General features: G+C 41.5%; 2 protein-coding genes across 2 annotated transcripts in view; one reads left to right on the top strand and one right to left on the bottom strand.

The window, feature by feature from the left end:
• LOC140953933 (glycogen debranching enzyme-like) overlaps nucleotides 1–19,282 on the top strand; it is a 38,172-nt gene that overhangs the window by 12,680 nt on the left and 6,210 nt on the right. Inside the window, exons 11-23 of the mRNA XM_073403312.1 lie at nucleotides 543–709; nucleotides 1,838–1,939; nucleotides 7,532–7,690; nucleotides 8,851–9,028; nucleotides 10,112–10,254; nucleotides 10,949–11,076; nucleotides 12,437–12,648; nucleotides 14,270–14,403; nucleotides 15,001–15,134; nucleotides 15,804–16,067; nucleotides 17,118–17,343; nucleotides 17,988–18,235; nucleotides 18,899–19,011. Coding sequence (XP_073259413.1) covers nucleotides 543–709; nucleotides 1,838–1,939; nucleotides 7,532–7,690; nucleotides 8,851–9,028; nucleotides 10,112–10,254; nucleotides 10,949–11,076; nucleotides 12,437–12,648; nucleotides 14,270–14,403; nucleotides 15,001–15,134; nucleotides 15,804–16,067; nucleotides 17,118–17,343; nucleotides 17,988–18,235; nucleotides 18,899–19,011 — 2,208 coding nt within the window. The remainder of the gene's footprint in view (nucleotides 1–542; nucleotides 710–1,837; nucleotides 1,940–7,531; nucleotides 7,691–8,850; nucleotides 9,029–10,111; nucleotides 10,255–10,948; nucleotides 11,077–12,436; nucleotides 12,649–14,269; nucleotides 14,404–15,000; nucleotides 15,135–15,803; nucleotides 16,068–17,117; nucleotides 17,344–17,987; nucleotides 18,236–18,898; nucleotides 19,012–19,282) is intronic.
• LOC140953932 (uncharacterized) lies at nucleotides 3,951–7,876 on the bottom strand. The gene is made up of 2 exons (XM_073403311.1): nucleotides 7,689–7,876; nucleotides 3,951–6,806 (listed from the first exon to the last, which is right to left on the bottom strand). Exon 2 carries the CDS (start codon nucleotides 6,779–6,781, stop codon nucleotides 4,472–4,474), a length of 2,310 nt encoding a protein of 769 aa, XP_073259412.1. The 5' UTR covers nucleotides 6,782–6,806; nucleotides 7,689–7,876; the 3' UTR covers nucleotides 3,951–4,471.

A 19,282-nucleotide genomic window follows, 5' to 3' on the forward strand; every position in this document is an offset into this window, starting at 1 on the left:
AACCCTGACCTTAATCACTAAGGTAATACGACAAGGGGATGCCCATATCACTAGGGTTTTGAGAATGGGGATGCCCTGAAAACGCGTTGATGCCCATATCACTGTAACACCGGCGCTCCCTTCTCTGCATAGGCTTAAAGAAGCATGGTGAGAGTAAGGCTTTGTTTACACTATACCGGATAGCTTTTCGTAGCACCACGGAAAGCTATCCGTTATAGTATAAACACCTATCCGATATGTGACTCTCCGCTTTAGAGATCGGCGTGGCGCAGCTTTGTTCCGTCGCAGAAATCGTGCCGCCACAACCGTTCTTTTGTGTGAACAGAAGCTCTACCCAGTATGATTTTCGTGGCGGTGCAAAAGCTATCCGGTAGAGTGTGAACATGGCCGAAGGCGGTGCAGGCGCAATTTGTTTTTAAATTTTGAGCCTGCATTCAATTCACGTAGCGGATATCCATTAACGCCCCATCAAACCTCCGCGGAGTAGAGAGTGTCCAGGCGAGGATTTGCATAAATTGTTAGTTGACTCGTTTTGTTCGCAGAGGCTTTGAATGCACATGATCCTCATGAAGAAGGACGTTTGATTTATCGCTATGGTGGTGAACCCGTTGGTGCATTCATGCATCCCTCAGACGTAAAGCCTCTTGTTCCAAGCATCGCCCACGCTCTGTTTATGGATGTTACTCATGACAACCCTAGTCCATTTAAGGTAAGTTTCCATTGTGTGTCAGTTATCAGCGTGCATTTGACATTTCTGATCTTGCGCTATTTACAGCGGTTTTATCTAAGCGACTTTATATGGCACATACACCATAAATTAATTATCATCTTCGAGAGAAGACACAGAGGTCTCATTATAGCTTCATTAGCCTGATTTAGCAACAGAACGGGAACGGCAGTTTACGATGGCGCGCGCAAATCAAACAACTGGCTAGACCAATGGCGAGCGGCAAATTGAACACCGGAGGTCGTGTTTAGTCCTTTCCGAGCGCTTTCCCGTCGTCAACTGACGTTCCCGTACTGTTGCTAAATCAACCTATTAAACCATAGTAGAGGAGACTGGTTATGAAATGCGGAAAACATCAAAGATTAACACAACTGTGCTCTACTTTATGTTGGAAGCTCCCTGACGGAACACAATCCTTTGTCTTTTTGTTCTCAAATTGTGACGGGATAAAATAATCCGACGTTTTATTGGTTAGTGAGGTCAAAATAATATGTCTGCTATTTAGCGTTTTACTTCTAAAATAATTCCATTATTTACCCGCGGCAGTATTTATAGCACTAATGCTAGTGGGGCCGAGAAAATGCCTGAAAGAAATAATTCAAATTGAACTTAACAGGGTGAAGAATCCCAACTGGCCGGAGGCAAACCAGCTGACTATTTACAAGTGTGGCGAGGATTTGAACTTGGGACTACCAACTCCGAGAACATATCCAGCTAGCGGTCAGGGCGGACTTGAACTCGGGACCTCCGAATTGCAAGTCCAGCGCTCTAACCGCTCGGCTACGCTGCCTTCCAAATACTACCTCACACTTCTGTCTTTCTCTCCCCTGTACCCTCCTCTGTATCTCTTCACTGGTGTTCGCCCAATTCAAATCAATCACTTATCGATTAGGAAATACAGTTGTTGTTGTTTTTTGCCTCTCTTTTGCCGCACGTCTTTACGAGTAAGAGATTGCCATCCTTTCATAAGGAGTGGGCGGTGTAAGCTACCAAAACTGTGTTGAACTTTCATTTGTCGCACAGCTCCTTCAGTTTCTAACTACATTTGTCATGTATTTTTTCACTCCCCCTTCTAGCAGGAATCTAACTGTAAACCCATTGTTGTTTTAGGTTCGATCAGTGTATGATGGTATCGCCAGTTCAGCGCTGGTTTCCATGGCGTGTTGTGCCACTGGGAGCTCCAGAGGATATGATGAACTTGTACCCCATCATGTAAGCGATCTTGTAATATATCAAACACGAGAGGGAGTATTTCGTCCGATTTCCAGACACCGCGAAGAGAGTCGAAAAACAAGGCGCCGGTGGCTTTTTTTCGCCGCTGACTTGGAGTTGTCTGGATATCAAATCAAACTCCTATATCGTGTTTGATATAGCCTCTCAAATGATCAATAATTCTTGAAAAAATTCAAAGCTACCGGTCAAAACAATGCCCCCAACAATCCAACAATCCCCCCCCCCCCCCCCACCCTCGGTTGTGGCTTTGGCCTAATGAGGCCAAAACAAGGCACCTAAGACCCGAATCATTTTGAGCATTTAAAGTTTGCCCGAAAAACTGGTTAGGTGATGCATAAATATAGATGGAACTCTGCGTGTGATAAGAAAAAGAATCAATTGGATTCTGGAATTCCTGATGTTATTACTTTATTTTTGCTTGCGTAGTCATTTAACTTTCCCTCAAAGCGTAATTGTTGTCACTTTTTCGTGCTTTTCGTCCGTATAAGTACTTCCTTCTAATTTATTGTATTGCTTTAACATGACGTTGAAAAATCAGCTCACAAAAAAACAGAATTCATTGCTCCTAGTTTTCTAAGAGTAAATGCTGAAATGTACATTTAAAAAACAAACAAAAAAGCACAACAACAACACACTGTGGGGATGTTTTGGTGGACGGGTTGTGATCCAGTTTTCCGTTGAGACGATCAACAGACGAAAGGATAACTTCAGTAGTCCCCCAGTGCAATTCGTCATAACAGCGATGAAGTAAAAAGGTATAGAAAGGTAAAAGGGTTTTTCAATTTTACGTCGGTGGCTCGAAATAGTCATTTGACTAACAAGGCTGAGGCCGAAGGTGCGCTCATCCTCCCTCCCCTCTCTTCATCAGTGCTCCATTTTTCGGGTTATTATAGCTGCGTAAAGGTACACTCGAGGCTCCATTTTAATATTATTTATTTATTTATTTATTTATTTTTGGCAGGCCCTTATAATGTATAGATTTGGCCAGGGCTAAAAGCGAAGCTCCTGTTTGTAAATTTATAATTTACATGTGTCAGATAATAAACTTGTAACCGCTGGATTAATATGACTTTTGAGGAAGGGCCGCGGCGATTTTAGGGAGAAATTAATTTGCAAACAGTCCAAGAATAAAACAAATCTTACGTGGAGTTAATATTTCCACAAAATAGCAATTATCTTTGATCACAGTAGAAGGCTTGGAAAAAAAACTCTTTCCCCAAACAAAATAACCCAATCGCCCACCTACACCACCTTTATTTTATCACACTAATTGAACAGCCACGAAATAAAGCCGGTGTTCGGTGGTGGCCAATGAACACGTTACAATTTTTCAGTTTTATCTCTGTGTCTTATAAGGGAAGACCGGAATGAAAAATCAGGCTGGATTTTTTGTGATTCGCTACGGCTTCAAGTTTGCTTTACAAAATCATGCTGACCGGTAGCGTGTAAACCAGCCTTTTATACCTTTTACGCAACAACTGAGGTCAACGCTATGCGTTTTGATCACATTTCTCTTGTTATGAAAGACTTGCATTGGCTACCAGTTAAATACCGTATAATGTTTAAATTGGTTGTATACACATTGAAAGCTCTGCATGGTAGTGCTCCCACATTTATTCATCAATTAATTAGACTTAAGCCACAGTCAAATTATAACCTGCGATCAAATACAAAACACTTACTGCTCGATCTGCCCAACGAGACCATGAAGACAACAGGAGACAGGGCTTTCTTTGCAGCCGCGCCGACCCTGTGGAACGCCCTTCCAGACGAGTTGAGAGCTTTAGGCAGTCTCAAAACCTTTATGGCGCGGTTAAAAACTCATTATTTTAAATTAGCTTTTAGCTTATAACCTATAATATTTTAACATAGACTTTTTGCATACATATTTATATATATAATATTTTTATCTAGTATCCATTTTGCGTTATTTTTGTTATTTTTTTTATTAGTGGGCTGGGTGGGGAAAACAATGGCTTGCTAGCAGGCGTTCCCCTCCTCCCTCGCGCGCGCCCTCGCCCTTCCCCTTCCCTTTCGAACGCCTGCCACGCAGGCTAACAACTGCAGGGCTGTCAATTAGGGCTGGTAGCCGGGCAAAACCGCCAGCTAGTTAGCCTTCCTTAGCCAACTACTTTCATCTCCTTCTACCACAACTGCTAACACAAAAGGAAGACTAAAATTTCGCGACTTTGAGGAGCTGTCCGCCCTAGTCTGCTACACAGCCGTTTTTAGCGTCGTCACGCAAAGAGGAACGTTGCGTGACGACTCTAAAAATGGCTGTGTAGCAGACTATGTCCGCCCCCACCTTACAAACGTCTGTGAATTTTCGCAGCTCTTTGTAGCTATATCTTCGCTCGCTCGCTGAAGACGTATCACTTTCAAATTTGGCATTTTTACTAATTTTAAGGCGCTTTTTCCAGTGGTGTCGACGGATTTTCCTTAATAACTTGTCCATGTCAAAAGTTTAATAAAACGTGGAAGGGTCTGTTTATCCACAGAATGACCTTTTCTTCAGTCCAGTGGAATATCTTTCAAGTTCAAAATTTGTGGTTGACCTTGCGACACTGTCAAACTGGGCAGATTCTCCTGAAAGTACGTGTTCGTAAAAACTTCTAAAAATGTGGGGCCAAATTCTAAAATTATTGCGCTCAATATTTTTCTATTGTCTTCACTCTCTAAAAATTTTAAAAGCTTTTGTAGCAATACATATCCAATACCAGCTGGAAACAAGAGGTTGAGGTCAAAACAATCTTCCATCATCTTTCTATTAATAGCTTCTGAGTCTTTGGCACAGTTTTTATCCTTTAAAAGGTAGCTGAGGAGTGTGGTTACTCTTTTTAATGACATAAGCACATGGTGTTTTGAAGTCATGCCGGTCAACACAGTTATATGACCATGAAAGCTATTCCAGTACCTTTCGAAGGCAACTGCAAATTGTTCACGATCTCTGCTTGTCAACGACATGTTCCGCCCCTGGTTTGTTTCCAGGTTTCGTACCAGGCCTCTTAGATCTTCCACTATGGACCTTTCTAGCGAATTGAGCAATTCAAGCGGGTAATCAGGCTCACAAAATGCCTTATCGTACAACTCAATGGAAGTGGTAATGAAGTGATTCTTAAGATTATGGAAGTGACATTTTGTTCCTGCATGATCGCAGTGATGACTGGAGAGTTTTGTGACCAATACAGGATCTAACACAGAACGGTCCTTTTCCTCTGAGGCGGCTTTTTTTTGTTCACCATGTTTGCTTTCAATAGTAGGCTCTTTAAAGAAAGCAGGTTCAGTGGTAGGAGTAGATTTTTTCTTAGTTTCTTGCTTTGTCTTATTAAAGACTTGGATCAACGTTTTGGTAAAATACAGTGGGTCTTTCATGATTTGGGAAACTATTGCTTCTAAAGACTCCAGAATTTCATTGCTTTCGATATAGTCACTGCAGAACAGATTGTATGATCTGACAAAGTAATGTCGCAAATCTTTTTTTCTCAAGGCTTCCCAAAGGTTGCCAAGGAGATGCATCATGCACTCAGCTCTGTTGCTGTCAGTCCACATCTCGGGGCCAGTTTCTTCAATTGCGTGTAGAAGGATGGTCTTCAGATGAAACGTCACCAAACTCTTTCGTGACGCATTCATAAGATACCTTCTGTGAATCTTTTTGAGGCAACGGTAACATTCTCGCTGGACGTCATTCATATCTTGGCTTAACAGGTATTCTGCATGAGAAAAGGAGACTCTGAAGTCCAAAGTGTGATCACCCCCGTTTGACGGGGCCTTTACCACCAAGTGGAACCCTTCCTGAGTAACTTTGTCAACAGTCTTTGTTGAAGGCCATTTGCGTTTTCTTTGCAGCCACTCCTCTGCAACCCTCGGCCATCCCTGGCATTTAAAGGCAGGGACAAAGTCAACAGCACTGAGTACTTGCTGGTGAATCGGTGGCACTTTTTCGTTGCCTTCAAATCTTGTTTCATCGACAAATTGAGTTTCGCTTACTGTTGATGGTTGAAGAAATAGATGTCTCATAAGGCGAGGAATAAAGTCAACAAACAGCTTTACAGATGAGTCACTTTTACCCTGATATTGATCGTGCATTACATCATGAGAGCTGGAGTCATCTGTTGGTGACAAAGAGTGCTGTAGTACATCATCTGTTGGAGATGCTTCTTCCTTCTCGTCGAAGTCGGCGCTTGTATCAGTCATATCCCCAATATCTCCGCTTGGCGCGTCTATTGTAGTAGTTTCAAGATGTTTCTGAAGTTTAGTTTTCCATGTTTGCCCGAAATAAACACTTACGGGTATCGCTGGTGTGCTTTTGTTTTCCTCCAGGTAACAGGTACATTTCACCAAAGCACCTAGACCATTTGCAAATTCTTCTGCTGGCATGACCTGCCCTATATTATGGGCAAAATCGCCGTAGATTACAGGATCAAAATTTCTCAAGGCTGAGGTGGACACATACTCGGTGTCTTTCGCAAGGCAGTTTTGTAACACAAAATCATTACTTCCTTTGATTCTAACGTACAACGGATTATCGCGTAAATATTCAATGAGTTTGTCGTCGATCAAAATAAAATTCGGAAATACCATGATATCCACATCTCCCAAATTAGCTGGTTCGAGACACTTTAAATCTTCAGCCGTGCTTCCGTATATCCGAAACGTCAAACGATAACCATACTCCTTCGTGAGCGTGTCTAATAAAAAACGTGTGAGATGTTCCGAATGTTCGTTATGTGCATGAGCTTCTTCAGTTCTTTGTCGTTCTCCAAGAACCTTCAAGACGATATCAAACTCTTGGAGAGCTTCCTCTTGATCAATAGCAGCCATTTTACAAAAACGAACCGTTTATATCCTGTATAAAGTGATACTATTAGTAAATCTGCCGTTAAAAATTTGAAGCATTGCCTTATATAATGAGATAGCAAGCTGCGTCACAACAGCCTAAAAAACCCGCACAATCCGCTTCTGACTGTATAGAATTGTCTCGTGATTGGACATTCACTTTTGTAAACTGATTAAGGTATACGTATAAATGAGATCAGCTCCAATATTAGTAGTTCTCAGACGAAAATAGAGCCTGATCTCAGGTTATTAGTTTGCTGGCTTGTTTTTGAAATTAGTAAAATCCAGCTGGTGGTCCATTATCAATGCTGCGTTCTGATTGGTTGAGCTACTACTAGGCTACATGTTATAGTCCACTAGCAGCGAAAAGCGTCCGCTGTGAAAACCAAAACAATGGCGGCTGAATCGCGTTTTGCTAGCTAAAGTTGTGTTGTCTCGATATTTTTGACCAACTAGTTGGATTTTACTAAAACAATTATTCCTCTCGCCCTCATGGCCTCTGAGTCAATAGCCCATTCGGCCTTCGGCCCTCACGGGCTATTGACTCAGAGCCCATTCGGGCTCGAGGAATAATTGTTAAACAGTCATAAAACTGTATTAGCTGGTATCGCTCGCGAAGGGATTCAGAGCCCGGGGCACCCAAGAGTTGTTTGGGTAGAGGTGAACCGCCGAGCTTTTCAAACCCTAACCCTGTTTAAGACAAAAATCGTTCATGTCGAATATTTTTGTCTTTAGATCCACGTGGTAAACGAAGATCGCTATTACCTCTCCTGGCCAAGTAAAACTTCTAAGCTCAAGGCAAAAGCGTTTCTCAAGGAAACTGATGGCATTCTGTCTGCTAAACGAGCTATTAATGAACTACACAGGTGGCTCGGCGAACAGGGATACTCACAGGTCAGTAGCATATTCCAGCACAGTTAACCCAACCACGGCGGGTCCTATTTCCTTTCTTACGACCGAGTTGTGTGGGTCTGTTAGGAGGGAGAAGTCGACCATAGAACTGTAACAAATTTGTTCTTTACAATGGGCGGCAAAATTAGTTCAGACACTTTACATAAAGAGATTTTCTGAGTCGTTACTGACTTCAAAAGGGAAAATTCCCCATTCCATTCCCCATCCATTCCAAGCAATGTTGTGCCGCTGTTCGAGCAAACTGCAGGTAGAAGACAATTAACACCCAAAATTTGAATGTTAGGGGAGGGGAAGGTTGCAAATTGTTTTGTTCATCGAAGTACCCCATATGAGGACAGTTTCTCGGTAGTTTCATCGCCGATTATAGTGAGAGACTTCTTTTTAATGGTCACGCGTTAGGATCTCACACGTTAGCTCCATGACATAAAAAGTCTCGGCAAATACTGCTCAGCACCTTTCAGTTAAATGGTCACACCTCGGGGTATCATCTACAGACGTAAAAGTTAGAAACACCTTTTACTTTTGTATGGTATAAAACAGTAATGTAATAAATAGCACGACACTAAAGTTCTCCGTAACATACACCTAACTTTGTGTCGTGCTATTTATTCACTAAAGATTGCTTTGGCAATTGGGCATAGTGCAATTGGTTCCAAGTGGGAGAACCCTGGGAACGAGGTTGGCGCGAAATATGTTCTGGAGGTCGTGGGTTCGTGAGTAGGGGACTCATGGGGTGCTTTTATTAAACCCAAAATTCCGGAAATTTCGGTTGGTACATAACAAGGAACGGACCATTTCGGTTTGGTGCAAACGGTATACTCGGGACCAGCTTTGAAGGTGGTCCACTTTGACCGGTCACTGATCATTTCGTTCGGTCGGACTGAAATGTCCCTTTCCATTTGACAAAATTGTTGTACCCAGTACCGCTCTTTTGTAACCTGCTTAGAAGAATAATAACCAAACGTGCGGTGGCTTGGGTCGAGTCTGTACAACCGGAATGTACCGTTCCATTGGGCACGTGGAATTTCCAAAGATTCAAACCGGATTTTTTGTTGAATGGAAAGCGCCCATGTTTTATATAATTCTTTGTCGCACGTTCGCGACAAACTGCTGATCACATCCTCTTTCACACTGACTGACAGGTGTATGTGGATCAGATTCATCATGATGTCCATGCCATCACCAGACACAATCCAGACCAACGAAAGACTGTTGTCTTAGTGGCGCATTCAGCTTTTCATCACCCTTCTGAAGACCTGCAGCCCACCATTCAAAGACAGAATATTCATATGGGTGGAATCCCACCGCTCACCATACCAGGTGATTTGTGCATATATATTGCTGCATGTTTTTCAGGTGTTGGAGCGAAAAAGCGAGATTGTTAATCGTGTGGCGTGACATGTGGCGAGAAAGTGACGTAAGCTACGCAAGCCGGTTTTAACCGGTAAAACTGAGAGAAACTTGAAATTAGACTGAGGGAGGGAGAGGGACGAGTGGTGAAAAAGAAACATGTAGCGAGACAAGTACGGGGTTTTTTTTAAACCGTTTCATTTTAAAATCTCCGCGACACAAGGTTACGCCATCGAAAATTAAAATCTAAACTATTCAAATAAATTTAGGAATCGAAGAGATGAAAGAAGACAAGATATCCTGTCCGTGCAGTATTTGTGTACGAGTTATCCGGAGAATTGTTCTTCACCTAAGCTTAGAGAGCTTTGTATGGAAACGCCATGTTGCGGGTGTCACGCCGAGGGGTCCGAAGTCCGAACATGAGAGCCGTCAGTAAAAAAAAAAACATCTTCCTCTGTGTTTTTCTAAGAAAGTAAGGAGTAATACCTCTATGTCTCAATGAATCCCATCAATTCTTCTCATTAATTCCAGCAATTTATACATTATGTGATTCAGATACAGATCAAATAGTTACTGTCCCAGAAGTCTTCGCCAAAGTTAGTTCCGCCCAGTTTCCTCATATATAAAGTGGCGAATTATCAAAGCGGAGTCGCAAAACTCTTTTCAATGGATCACAATACCCTGTGCGCTTTTCATTTACCGAGAAATTCGGGAAATTCCGGTCGGGGTGTTAATGGAACACACGTTTTCCGTGCGTTTCACTGAAAAGTTCCCGGGAATAAGTGGGATTTTGAAAAGGTAGTCCTGTTTTCCCGTTGGAAACTTTCCTTGGAAATGCATGTTGCATTTACAAGTTTTACGAGGAATCACCAGGTCTATGCTATTCACGGCGATATCTGTCTCACCATCTTGAATTTTGGCGACGAGAGCATGAAAGAATGGACCTTATGTCAAATGGATCTTGTTCTTCACTCGATGGACCTTTCTATGGAAGTTTAAGCTACGTCGTTAATGAATACTAGACTTTTATAGTAATGTCTTTTAATTGAATAGGTGAACTAGAGGAGGTCATTTTCGAAGCAAGATTGATGCGCAAGCTAGACACAAGTGATTTTAGTGAAGACGCAGAGTTCATTAACGGTCTCCAGTCACACGAAGTAGAAATACAAAGACATGTCCCTCTACACAAAGCCAAGGTATGAATTGGGCGCAGTAAAAAAAAAGCAACTAGTAATTAGCGCAATAGAAATTCCATATTCCTGTGCACTTTTTCAAAGAGAATCCACTTTGCCGTGACTCTGCTGACCTACCGATAAAGACGAATAGGGCTTCAACGATACGACCATGCCATATATGAACCGCGATATTTGTTCACATTTTTATCGATATTTGAACAAGAAATGACGATACAGTAGCATATGCTGCATGGATATAGTATTCCTGACGTTACATATAGCTCTGTATTTTTGAAAAGCGATTTTAAGGTGTGAGAAAAGATGCAAAACAAACGTATGCTTACTAAAATTTATCACTTGTCAGCTATACTGTCTACTGCGCCCACAAGCAATGGGAACTGGTTAAGTTCTGCCCTGTTCTGGTTTATCTTATCGTGGAGCATGAAATGTATTGTTGAAGCGCAAAATAAGAAAGATAAGAGGCCAGTTGGTCAGTGGTGCTTTTACCTCAAGTTGAAGACTGAGCAATGATCGCGCTGCTTGTTTGTCCATCCAAGCATTCCCCTCGAATTTAGCCTGCAATCAAGAACTCGGGTGGGGGAGGGGGTTAGAAGAGGCCCCCCTCTCCCGCTACCCCAGAGAGCTGGCTCACAGGCTACCTTATTACTCTTCGAAGATTTTTAAAAATTAACGTGTACTCCGTTTATACTTTTAGACCTGCCGTCCTGAGCGAATAGGCGATAACACATTTGAAGTTCATTTCGAGAACTTCGCCCCTGGTAGTGTAGTTGCATTTGACATCACCATGGAAAGCAAAGTGAAACATGCTTTAGGTCAATTGAGGTATGTTTTGCATATTAATAATTAATACTAGTGAAAATAAAGTGATTGCCTTTGATCGTTAACCAACATAGCCTCCTGCAAAACCATTCTTTGTGACGTCACACAACGCTGTTCCCTGCGAGACGACTCGAAGAACGGCTGGGCAGGAGACTTAAACCAAGACCACAGCCCAAGGGGGTGGGGAAGAAAGGAAGTGTTTTTCTCTCCCACCCCCTCCCCCCCCCCCCTTCACCGTGTCCGCCTACCACTTAGGCTAACTGTCAATCACAAAGTAATCAGCGCGTTGCATTTTTACGCTGTTTCCAGGATTGTCCTGTGCACTTCAAAGCTTTTTGATTGGTTAAACCAAAGTTGTAACAATTTCTTAACCAATCAAGAGTAGTCTAGTCCTAAACTGGTCAAACCAGTCGTAACTTGACGCGTGGGTTTTCCTGTGCATGAATTTACCTGGAAGTTCTGAATTTTTTTAGTTTAACGTCTGATTATTTGACTTTAACCCAAAACAAAATCCTTTGGTCCCTTGTTTGTTCTTGGGCCAATTGAGGCTATTGTCATTTAAACCGTGCTGGACTTTTTGAATTAAACAAAAAGAAATTGCTACTTCTTAACAAAATTTGCTAGTTGTAGTCATTTGTAGTCACTTTGGCTATGGCTTGTTTGGATAACAATTTAACAGCAAGTGGCAGTTTGTACTAAACTGCTGGATGATGGTCTAACACAGCGTATCATACTGGTACAGTCGACTCTCGATAACTCGAACCTTCTAGGGAAATCGAAAAAATTTCGAGTTATGAGGAGTTTAAAGTTTACTTCAGGGGCAACAAAGGGCTGGACATTGTGTTTGAACTGGGCTGAAAAAAGGGTGATGTTACACGAAACAATTCGCAACGACTATTTTTAGCGCAACACACCGTTGCAACATTGTTGCAACATTGTTTCGAATAGTTATAACATTGTTCCAACATTGCAACGCTGTGTTGCGCTAAAGATCGTCGTTGCGAATCGTCTCGTGTAACATCACCTTAAGAGACAAAAATTACGCGATAGACACAGATGTTTTTAAATAAAATCAATGTTCTGGACTGTGGTACACGTTTTTTTTTTTTTTTCGATTTTCCACGCCCTTGAAACATGGCTCTAGTTATCGCGCGTAAAATTATATAGAAATGATCTGAAGGGAAATAAAAATTACTTCGGGTTAGCGGGAGGTTAGTGTTATCGAGGGTTCGAGTTATCTCACAGAGGGTAAAATTACGGTAAATGTATGAACAAAATAAAGTGGAAATCGATCTTGGTTCGAGCGCGAGGTTCGAATAAGCGAAGGTTCCAGTCAACTGCATTTTTAAATTATATTCTACAGACGACTGGCTGTGGATTTGTACGAGAAAAGATCCGGGAATCAAGAGAGTTACAAAAAAATCGATGAACTGAACGCAATTATCGGCAACTTGTCGTTGTCTGATCTCAACCGCGTGCTGTACCGAGCGGATCCTGAGGAGAGAGATGATGGTAATGGGGGAGGAGTATACGTTCTTCCCGAAACTGGAGCGTTGGTGTATTGTGGTTTTCAAGGTATGTGCTTGAGTGTACTGTGGTTTTCAAGGTATGAACTGGAGCGTTTGTGATTTATAGGTATGCACTGTGGTCTACAATCGTGCAATCTTTTAAATTTGTATTTTCCGCCCTTCACATGATCTTTATTCCATGTTTCATTCCTTTCACGGGTTAAGATAAACTCAACAAAATTGGCCTGTTTCCAATGAATAGACCTCTTTCAGAACTGAGGCCTATGAATATATTCGTTTATATGTTAGATGATTAGTCCTTCTTACCTCGTTAGCATGTGCAAAATACAAAAGAATTTTTACTTTCAAACGATACCAGAAAGGCTAATTTAGATGCATATGAAAGAATAGATAAATAGGCCGCCATTCTGAAAGAAAAAAAAAAAAAAAAAAAAAAAAAGAGTCAATTTAACTCTGAAAGTGGAGTAACAATTTTAGGTACAGGATAACTCCTTTTTGGGGGGTTACTTTATCTCCTCAATATCTGGGGTTACTTTGACTCCTGAAAAAGAGTTCTTTAAACTCCTTTTTGGAGTTAAAATAACTCCCCCAAAAATAGCTCCACTGTAAGGAGTCAAATTAGCCCCCCTAGAGGAGTTATTTTAACTCCTTGAAAATTATTGTGTAGTTGGCTCAAGAAATGCATACATTTACATCAACATAAATTCACTACAGACCTTGATAACAGAGGGTGAAATCTTGAATTCTATTTATTACTATTAGTTACATAGGTCATATTGTGACTTGAGTCATTCAATCTCTACTTGTTATTTGAAAAAACGCAGAATAATCACATTTATAAACGGAATACTCACATACAGAGCTACATACAGAGCTGTGCTCTACGGTAGCCCATATCACCTTACTTTTTCTCCAGGGCGACTAGGAAATCCTAGTTGGGGGGGGGGGGGGGGTTATAGAAAAAGGTCTGCGGGGTTCCTTAGATTTCACAAGGTTCGGAGCACCGGCAAGCAAATCCTTGATGTTACTCTAGTTGGATTTCTTTCCCAACATAAATTTTTAAAAAATGCACTATATTTGAGTGACAATGTATTTGGCACGAATGTACTAATTGGGGGCACTAGTAAGTATTTTTACATCCCCGTCTAGAGACGGGACTTCCTTTTTAGTTGGTCATTCAAACCGAGCGAATGTCTAGCCGTTTGCAGGGCAGAGGCTTCTTTTAAGACCCTAAGTGTTGGTCCGGCCCTGGTAATCGAGCCCACGTCCTTCCCCTCTGGAGTCAAGCGCTCAACCGGCTGAGCTAATTCTGCTGCGGTGTCTCGATTCGCTCAATGTCCACATTTTTGAGCACTCACCTTTCGCGGGTATATGAAATCAATTACCCCTGCACATGGACACTAGTCCCTACGTGCCCATGCCACTCGTAATTTATTTTATTTTTTGTATGAGTGTTCGTGTACTCATTTAATTTTTTTAACCTAGGTCTTAATCTAGGGGCGGTGCCTCGCATGGGACGTTAGTCCCGTTGCACCTACTCCTTTTGGGTTTTTGCTTCTTTTTTTTTTTCTGTTTTTTTTGTGTGTTGTATTACAAATTTATATTGTATTCACTAGAGGAGCACCCAATAAAGCTGTGAAAAAAAAAATTTGTATTATTCATCATAGGTATAATATCTGTTCTGGCCAATGTTCGTCAGTTTAATGATCTGGCGCATCCTCTGTGTAGAAACCTCAGAGATGGAGACTGGTTGATGGATTATGTTGTAACACGACTTATGCCTTTTATTGGCACCAGACAGGTCAGTCATTTAAAGTTTTTGTTAAATTGCCTGATGTTGAAACCATTTTGAATTCCCAACGAAGGGGATTTGTTGGAGATGGTCCATGTTTAGCTAATACTTTTCTGTTGTCGGACATGATGATATCACAAAGACTATAAAGGTAATAAACATCGTAGGGTGTATAATAAACCTAAGATATTCGCAATGCAGTTGTAAGTTTGATTTACACACTATATTTTTCGTCATAATCCTACAGTAAAAACATCGCACGTCCAAAATTGTAGATCGTATAAGTTTCTTAAGTTTGTTCGTTTGGGATGTATCTTTGAAAATCAGGAAATAGAGAAAGACAAAGGCTTCTCTATTTCCTCTGACAGGAGTTTCTGTTTCATTCCGTTTCTTAGCAATGGTGGTTACCATAGCAATGAGGGCCTATGGTCAGTTATCTCGATTATGACGAACTTTGTCCATTTTGAAGTCCACAAAGAATTTTCGAAGAACGCTTGAACAAAAAATCTTGAAGTTTGAACAGAATTTGTATTATAAAAATGTAGATCCAATAACCCTTTTACGAGCGTGAATTTTTAACCCATATTCTGGTAATTCCTTCAACAGTTGGGTGTTTGGCTTGACAAAGCGTTTGGGCTGGTGAAGGAATGTCCTCGTTATCTCGTGCCATGTTATTTTGATGCTATTGTGACTCCACTCTATCTCAAATTATTGGAGCGTTCTTGGGCAAAAATGTCAAGGTTTGTTTTCTTATGCAAAGTATAAAACCTGTGACATTGTCGGTGTTTGTAGCTGCCCTAAGGATAAGAATAAATTCTCAGTGAATCAACTGTAACTAACATAATTCCATTCCATTCAAAACGCCGTTATCAATACATTCAATCACATATCCCTTACTCGAAATTCTGAAATGATTTTAGCTAATCGCGTGGCTTTGTATGTTTTTACTTTTTCCCGGGACATATTTTTGTGGTCTTTGTAATCATCTTTGGTGGAAGTGTAGTGTTGAAAGCCGCTTGAACCTCTCTCATTCACAGAGGCTTTCTCTGAGTATTCCAATAAAAATAGCACTGATTAAAAAAAACAATAATCACATGGTGCACGATGGGAAGGCTTTCTTCTCTTTCCCCTTCCCGGCATCCCCTGAGCTTTTTTTTCCCCTTTGAACAACTACTATACTATATTATACTATACTATGTACAAAACGCCGTCATCCAATTCGAAATTCTGACTTTTTTATGTTTGCATTTGTTCATGACTGGGTAAAACTTTCCACCGGAAAAATCATTATCCAGTGGATATTCACTGATATTAACATATATTCCATTGGAGAGGAACCAACCGGGTCCCGGTGTTTGCATGATGATTTTGGTGACATCATACCATTATGATTTTACATTTTGTCTCAGTTTTGTTAAGAATGGCTCGTCCTTCCTCAAGACTCTTGCCCTTGGCTCGCTCCAGTTCGTTGGTTTGTGTGGCTCGTCCTCGCTTCCTGTTCTGTCGCCCAAACTGTATCATGGTCCAACATCCGGGTCAGCTATGCCCACGCTGATGTCAATGGCAGCAGGCCTGCCTCATTTCTCCACTGGCTTCATGAGGTGCTGGGGAAGAGACACGTTCATAGCCCTCCGAGGCTTGTTGATTATTACTGGTAGATACCAAGATGCAAGGTACCCGTTTTAACATTTTGGCGTTTTTCTATTGCGATCAACCGTTTCTTAGGATTTGGATTAGGATTTGGTTGAGGTTGCCAGTGCAACCGGTTTTTACATTTCAGTGCATAGATCATCACAGACTTTTCGGCACACTCGTCGTCAGTTTATGCACGAAAGCAATGGCGAAAAGCACGCTTTTGTTGCTTGGTAACAGGTCAACGGTAGCAAAGGTAAACAGTCGACATTGTGCGACGCCACCACTGGTTTCCCCGCGAAATGACGTCTCAGAAATGAGCGCAGAAAATCCATGCTGATGACGTGCTGCTACCCAGATCTGGACAGTGCTTCTGATTGGTTGAAAAAATTTTCAGCCGATCAAATGCTTTACAAACGGGTTCGGGATAAATAAAATCTTTCTGGTAGGATATTAGCATCAGTAAACGGAGAGACAGCATATTCATTTCTCTACGGAAAATTCAAGGATTAAACTGTTCGTCAGGTAGCGATTTACTGGCAATTTACTGTTAGTTCATAAGATATATAGAGCAAAATTACGGCTTTATAGTAGTGCAGAAGAGTATTTGGTGACACAAAATGTCTTCGTTTCGCAATAATACCAACTGTTTTACTTATTTTCACCACAATGTGTTCAATATGGTATTTTAAGAAACACTGGTTGTTTACCATTTACACGGGCAAACCGCTCGGTTCACGGTTTGGGTAAATGGTAGGCAAAATTCAGGACTGGTTAATTTCGTCCCGGAATCGCGTTTACCGTTTGTACAAATCAGTTTCATTTTCCGAAAAACGGCCGCGAAGGGTGAAACTGGTGTCAAAGATGACTTTGAAGAAGTGGGACACGAATTTTCAGTTTGGAACATTTTGTCTGGGAAGAGGACTACCTTTTCAGATGTTCCATTGCTCCCGGAAATTTTCCGCTGGAGCGACCCTGAAAGTCGTGTTCCATGTACTTTCCAACCAGATTTTCCGGAAGCTTTTTGTAAATGGTAAACAACCACTCACACATCGAATTAACCTTTATATCTTACGACATTTTCACCCCAGACATCACATTCTGGGTTACGCAGCATGTGTTCGCCATGGCCTAATTCCAAACCTACTAGATGGTGGGCGTAAGCCTCGATACAACTGCAGGGACGCATCTTGGTGGTGGCTTCAGTGTATTCAGGATTATTGCACCATTGTCCCGGATGGACTGAAGATCCTTTCTGATCCTGTGTCCCGGATATTCCCGTCAGATTCTTCGCAGCCACAGCAGCCAGGAAAATGCGTAAGCTAACAAACTAAACCTAAGGTGCTTACTATTATACAAAAATTACCCGGGTAGAAATCTTGTCCATAAACAGAAAACTATAAACTTTTTGTTATCAGAACGACCTCCTCAAAGTATATTCAAATCAGCTAAACAGACTCAGAAGAGTAGAAAAATTGCCTCGCTTCAAATCACAGCTGTTATTTCCTGAAACTTCCAAACGAAATGGTGCAAAACATTTGATTTTCCAATTGGAATTTCCGGTTTTCCGATGTAAATGGTAAGAACCCCAAGTCTCCCTCGCAGCTGTTTTTGTCTCGCCACGCTCCTTCCCAAGAAACTTGATAAAGAGCGTTGCGTGACGATACGGCAACGGCTGCGTAGGACCAGGACAAGTCAGAAGGTTACGGGAAAGGATCAACACCGGACCGGTAACTGGGGTCTTCAAAGAGATGTGAGATCATGCTGGCCGTGATAAAGAGGGGTGACGTTAAATGCTTAATATCCAGACGCCAATTCTCCAGACTGATCTCCATACGTTTTCCTTAAATAATTAGTTAAGAGAATTTGTTGAACGATCAAAGTATTTTTGTGAACTTTTTTCTCAATTATGTATTGACATTATTAGGAGGAAATTGATCTTGAACCAATCTTTGTTTAAGGACCAACCCTTGTATGACGTCATTCAAGAAGTTATGCAGCGACATTTCATTGGCATCAGTTTTCGTGAGCGGGGGGCTGGGCCAGATCTGGACAGTCACATGACAAGTGCAGGTTTCAACGTCACTGTTGGTGTCCGGGAGAGTACAGGGTTCGTGTTTGGTGGAAATCGATGGAATGCTGGCACGTGGATGGATAAAGTTGGTGAATCACACAAGGCAGCTAACTTTGGAGTACCAGCTACACCAAGGTGATTGCTAAAAATAAATATTTTCTCTTTTAACTTACACCTCCCTAATCTGGGCATCTAAGAGTTGTTCCCTACCATTATTCTTTTGTTTTCTTTGCTTTTATATTTGTTTAAGGTGGAAAGCTCCCTAAACTGGAAAGCTTGAGTAAACTAAGGTTGACCGTTCTTCAGACATTTTCTTTTACTCTGTTCATGTCGGACTAATCAGTTAACTGGACGTATATCTAGAGTTAGTCCCTACCATTCCTCTTTCACTTCTTCTTTCGTTTTTTTTTTCTTCGTTCTTTAACTGAACTCCCTGAACTCATTCTGTTGGAATAATCCACTTTAAATGTAATATCTTTAAAACTTGCGGTGTCTGAGCTGCTTTTTTCGGTGTAGTTTCCGAAAAAACATGAACACCTTATGACGAATGGTCAGTGCGTTTTTGTTTCGACCCTTAACATTGAGGTTCAAAAGTATTTGCTTGACACGACTCTTAAAAGTGTAGAGAAAATTACACGAGAAAATGCTTTCGAATAAAAGAAAAAGAAACCCGGATTTTAAATTTAAATTTTAATAAGTTTAACCTCGGGTTAGCGCTAATCGGCCTTCGAACAACTGGGCAGAGTGTAAAGCAGTGGTATCTAATGATAACATTCTGTGGAATGTCTCTTGTTTCAGGGACGGGAGCGCAGTGGAGATTGTAGGTCTTTGCAAGTCAACTGTTCGCTGGTTAGCTGAGTTGAGTGGGCAGAAGCTCTTTCCTTATGCTGGCGTTTCCAAACTTCAAGACGGTATGTCTTTGTTAAGGGCCTTATTCACACGGCAGCCAGGTTGTCCCAAGAGACTGAAAAAGCTTTGTTTTACATTACCACCCTCGCAGTGAAAAACGTGGGAGCGAGGCTAGGCAGGTAAAACAAAGCTATTTCAATCTCTCGGGGACAAAATGGCCGCCGTGTGACAAAGGCCCATGAACAAGGCCACAATATCCGCATACAAATTGTCCATACTGATCTGCATATATTTCCCACAGTGCCATGCGATACCACACCGACCCAGCCTTAT

Source organism: Porites lutea, chromosome 12, assembly GCF_958299795.1.
Source record: "Porites lutea chromosome 12, jaPorLute2.1, whole genome shotgun sequence".
NCBI lineage: Eukaryota > Metazoa > Cnidaria > Anthozoa > Scleractinia > Poritidae > Porites > Porites lutea.

Bases quoted from the DNA above. Each gene is read 5' to 3' on its own strand.
- LOC140953932 (XM_073403311.1), bottom strand. From the start codon at position 6,781: ATGGCTGCTATTGATCAAGAGGAAGCTCTCCAAGAGTTTGATATCGTC.